This window comes from Lactuca serriola, chromosome 6, assembly GCF_051521515.1.
Source record: "Lactuca serriola cultivar US96UC23 chromosome 6, Lser_US96UC23_V15, whole genome shotgun sequence".
NCBI lineage: Eukaryota > Viridiplantae > Streptophyta > Magnoliopsida > Asterales > Asteraceae > Lactuca > Lactuca serriola.
This window is the reverse complement of record NC_136413.1, coordinates 21200137-21205546: the sequence shown is the minus strand read 5'-3', so window position 1 is coordinate 21205546 and position 5410 is coordinate 21200137. Positions and strand designations below refer to the sequence as shown.

The 5410-nt window shown below is 34.9% G+C and overlaps 1 protein-coding gene across 1 annotated transcript; it reads left to right on the top strand.

Moving 5' to 3' along the window:
• Window positions 1–3080: 3080 nt before the first annotated feature.
• On the top strand, window positions 3081–4889 carry LBO1 (2-oxoglutarate (2OG) and Fe(II)-dependent oxygenase superfamily protein). Its single transcript, XM_079006500.1, has 4 exons — window positions 3081–3415; window positions 3589–3836; window positions 4105–4432; window positions 4509–4889. The coding sequence occupies exons 1-4, from the start codon at window positions 3155–3157 to the stop codon at window positions 4767–4769; spliced, it is 1098 nt and encodes a 365-aa protein (XP_078862626.1). The 5' UTR covers window positions 3081–3154; the 3' UTR covers window positions 4770–4889.
• The last annotated feature ends 521 nt before the right edge of the window (window positions 4890–5410 follow it).

The window sequence follows — 5410 nt, the reverse complement described above, 5'->3', positions numbered from 1 at the left end:
ATGATTACATTTTAGGTTTGATATTTATTTAACCTTATTAACCAATTTATAATAATTATTAGAAAGAAATTGAAAACTCATGGGAGTTTCAAATGAATGTGGTGAGAGGAAAAAATGCATGGGAGTTTCAAATGAATGTGGTTCAAGAAAAAATGCAAGCTTTATAAGTATATAATGATGATAATGATATATATATATATATATATATATATATATATGGTTAAGTTATTTTGTTTTTAGTAACTATTGTGTATCAGAATGCACAGATTTGGACCATTGGATGAAATATAATCAAAGTTCATGATCTGAGGGTCTAAGATAGTAGAATATGATAACATGTACCATATAATCACACAAATTTGAGTATAAGGGCATTCTAGTCAATTAACCTATATTAAAAAAGAAAATTTTCGGATTTTTAGGGATAATTAATTCCTTTATTTTTAAAATCTAAATATTTTAAATTAATTTAAAATTAAAAATCCGATTTTATTCTGTCAGAATGATAGAACTTTAACCATAAAGTAGTAAACATATTTTTCGATTTTATTCTGTCAGAATGACAGAATGTTAACCATAAACTAGTAAATATATTCTGAAAGAATACACAAAATCGATTCTTGCACTAATAATATACCAAATAATTACATTGTACGATTGTGATTCATGGAATTATAACAAACATTCTGAAAGAATACCAAGTATAATTCTTAAAAAATAACAACATTCTAGATGTCTTGTGTATGTTTGACCTCTAAGCCAATTCAAAATATGCTAGCATTCTATGAGATTGACATTTTGTGACATTGACATTCTGTCAGAATTGTATTGCATGAGAATGATTTTATACAAGGAGCCTTTCCCATCAGGTCTTCAAGCCATTTCTATCACAAATTCATTGCCAAATACTTTGTAGTGATACACTTGTAACAACTGCACATTAAACATATAATTAATTAACTACAAATTCTATCAAAATAAAGCAATAATATTCTTATATAATAAACTATTCTTTCAGAATGGAAATATTATAAAAAGGTAAACAAGGTCAAAGCTATGATCAGCCCATATGTCTGTTTGCTTCAACATCATAAACATAAGGAAAAATCAGTTTGCTTCAACATCAAATCTATGATCAGGATAGATGTTTGCTTCAACATCATAAACATAGATTGAATCATCAATACTTCCAGCTACAAGTTCTCTGCCATCAAAGAATGGTGTCTCTGAATTTCTGAAAAAAATAAAAAATTACAAAAACCTAACTCAAAAAACTTAATCAAAGATCAATAAAGTTCATGTAAACTTACCAGCATCTCCTCATTAACCGGTGATTCCATCACTAACCATGTATACAATCTGAGACTGTCATATTTCTCTTTGGCATTTCATCAAACACTTTAAGGGCGCTCCCTAAATCACCACATTTTCTATGAATCATGAATGAAAAAAAAAACCAATTCAGAACCATCAACATCAAATGAGTTACACAGGAGGGTATATTTCCTGTGCTCGGTTTCCATACGATCGAAGAAAAAAAAGCATAAATGGTTATGTGGCTTCGGTTTTGATTGAAAATGGTAGAACCCCCATTTTTTTAACAACAGCCACTGAATCATTATTGTAACGAAAACCTGTGAACAAACATAAAATCAAATTCCAATAACATTATAGCACACAAATAATAACATTAATAGAGATAATTTGTTGTACTCCTGGTTCAGTAATTACATCAAACACATGGTGGGCATTGATGAATTCTAACAGATTAATTTGTACTAGACATTTCGGTTGTCCATGGGAATTGGGAGTATTTCCTGCAAATTGCCAAAGTATTTACAGAACTGAATTTAACTTGGGATCTATGTTGATCACAGATGACAAAACGAGCAACTGGAAATTGTTCCTTTACAAATAGGGTCCATATTTGGGGAAATCCAAGGAAAAGAAACAACATGTACCTCGTGTTCATGCTCGTTCTGATACCCAGCTTTGCGCCATTGAGCAACCGTAGATCCATGAAATACAACGACTGTAAAATAGGAATCTAAAAGAAGGATTCTGCCCGGAGCGATAGAAGCGACGTCTAAGAGAGCAGGTTAAGACCTAAAACACAATTCCAAGTCATCTCAATCTCCAAAACGATGAACGAACCCAATCACACTAAAAGAAAATAGATTCAATATTCAAATATACCTGTATGAATTGAGAGCGTCGCATATTGATTAGGATTATGCGAGATCAAGAATCGATCGTCAGGAGGGAAGAAAAGGGGTCGTGCGTTTCTCTTCTCCATCTCGTGTGTGCGCATCAGAAAAAAACGAAGAAGCGATCGACTCCTTCTATTTGTGATGTGTGTCGATTGGAAGAAGAAAGAAGAAATCAAGGTCTTGATCGGTTGCGTTGGGGGGTGTCGGTCATTCATCTTGGTAATTCCTTGAATATAAGACACGATGCAAGAGAGAGACTAGGTCAAAATTATTGATTTTATTTCCTTAATTGCAGGATTTCAATTAAATGATTCCTTAATTAAAAAGTACAAAATATCCAGAATACCCTCAAATGATTAATTTAATTGTTTATTATTTCTTGAATTCTTATTGGTGCATTTAGGCACACAATACTTGCTAAAAACATTTGAACCTAGCTATATATATATATATATATATATATATATATATATATATATATATATATATATATATATATATATTGGTGTTTACTTTATTTTTGTAAAAAAAAAAAAGAATAATATAATTCTCCACTTCAATATCATCATCAACAATATTTATTTTCAACACCATTCACCAATGTATTAGGAATGAATAAAATAATGATGACAACGTCACGCTAGATTTGGTCCGCATAGATGGAGTCTAAATGTTTTTTTTTTCATTATACCTACACTAGGTGGGGTAAAATTGGAACCAGTGATTGAGAACCCAAATTACATAAAGTGTTGATGAAATCTTTAAAGTGCAAAGCATGGGCCAATACGTCATCCCACATGCATTGTAGACTCTTTAAAGTGCGTAACAAAATCATGACTTTCCTCTCTATAAATACTTGCATTGTAGAAACGGAAAGCCATCAAACTGAGGTTACTTAGCAAACCTGAGTTCATTTGTAACCTCTCTATAAACTTCTTGTAACCATGGCTCCTGTACTCGATTTCCCTATTAATGTAGGCCTAATAGACGATGTCCAGGAATTGAAGAAAAATCGAAAAACCAAAATTCCGAACAGGTTTGTTCGCGATGTGGCTGAAAGGCCAGCGGTAGCAACAATCCAATCACCCTTGTCGACTAGTATACCAGTCATTGATCTTTCAAAACTCATGAAAGGAAACAAAGAAGATTTTCACTTTGAAATCATGAAGCTCTCAGCTTCCTGTGACGAGTGGGGTTTTTTTCAGGTATAAAGTTACTCTCTTAAAAAGGTACTTTTTGTTTAAGTAATTAGCGAAAGGTAAAGCTTTCAAAAAGCATATTAGCATCTTGTAAGTGAACTATTGTATTGTAAGACTTGCATGCTGAGTAAAGGAGTTGAATTTCAAAAAGCATATATTGGTTGCTTCTCTGCATGCAGGTGATAAACCATGGGATTGATCTTGATTTGCTGAAGAAGATAGAGAAAGTAGCCATGGAGTTCTTTATGCTTCCCGTGGAAGAGAAACAAAAGTATCCAATGGCACCAGGAACTGTTCAGGGATACGGGCAAGCTTTTGTGTTCTCAGAGGATCAAAAGTTAGACTGGTGCAATATGTTCGCTCTTGGACTAGTGCCTCACTCCATAAGAAACCCAAAACTTTGGCCGACCAACCCACCAACGTTTAGGTAATTCTCCACTAAAAAAGAGAGAACCTTTGACTTCAAGGTTAAAGGTCTAATTTCTCCATTTTTTTGACTTCACAAAAAAAACATAAACACTCAACAACCTTTTTTGTGCTAAATAGTAAATACCACAAGAGAAATTTACAATTTGATGTTTTGAACATAAAATTCAAAGTGTTTTCTATATAAAATAATTATCAAGAAAGCACATTTAACTTTGGTACTTTACGCACCATTGAATACTTTTACAAAGGAAGTTTATGTTTTGTAGTGACACTATAGAGACTTACTCGAGAGAGATCAGAAAGCTATGTAAAGATCTTCTAAGATTTATAGCATTAAGTCTTGGGCTTAGAGGCAATGTTTTCGAAGATATGTTTGGGGAGAGTGTGCAAGCGATGAGAATGAACTACTACCCAGCATGTCCTAGACCCGACCTTGTATTGGGTTTAAGCCCCCACTCAGATGGAAGCGCTCTCACAGTGCTGCAACAAGGTAAGGGGAGCACTGTTGGCCTCCAAATACTCAAAAACAATACGTGGGTGCCAATTCAACCTGTTACAAATGCACTTGTGATTAACATTGGTGACACCATAGAGGTAAAGTAACTATTCTTTCAAGAATCTTTGGCATGATCAGAATTAACTGAAGATAGATTGATCTTGATGTTAACAGGTTTTGACGAATGGGAGATACAAGAGCTCAGAACATAGAGCAGTGACAAACAAAGAGAAGGATCGACTGTCGATTGTGACTTTTTATGCTCCAAGTTATGAGATAGAGATAGGTCCAATGCCAGAAATGGTGGATGAGAACAACCCTAGCAAGTATAGAAGATACAACCATGGAGAGTACAGTAGACACTATGTAACCAACAAGCTGCAAGGCAAGAAAACCCTTGATTTTGCCAAAATACCACCCAAAAATTCATTCTAAACTAGAAATTAAATCAAATAACCCCATGAGCATATTGTTTATAATGTATAATAATATTGTGTTGATATCTTAAATAAATGAATGCAAGTAAATAATTATTGATGATGTATTTTCCTTCTCTATCTTTTTAAGACCGACCGGAAGCCCTTAGAGTTGTCCAAGAACCCATCAATGCACGTTGGTCTATTTGTTTGTTGTCCAAGAACCCATCAATGCACGTTGGTCTATTTGTTTATTAGGCCACAGAGTATACTCCCCACACCAAAGAGTGTGGAGAGCTAGCTTCTAGATCGGCAAACGGTACAACCACCGCTGCCATCATCTGGGATACATCAAACGTGGGAAGCACCTCCGTTTTTCGAACCTAAATCACTCAACCATCATCGCCTTGGCGAGTGTTTCGTTCCACTGTCGCAGGTGGAGCACTGTGTCGAAGAGCTAGCCGCCGCCCGCCATAACCCACTGAAAACCCATGGACCACCATCTACTTCTCATCTCTCTCTCTCTCTCTCTCTCTCTCTCTCTCTCTCTCTCTCTCTACTCCGGATCCTCAAAGATCATTGGATTCCCCTGAAAGACCATCACCTCTCCTTCTTCTGCCCCTCTCCTTGATAATCTGGAACCGTAGCCGAGACTATCGC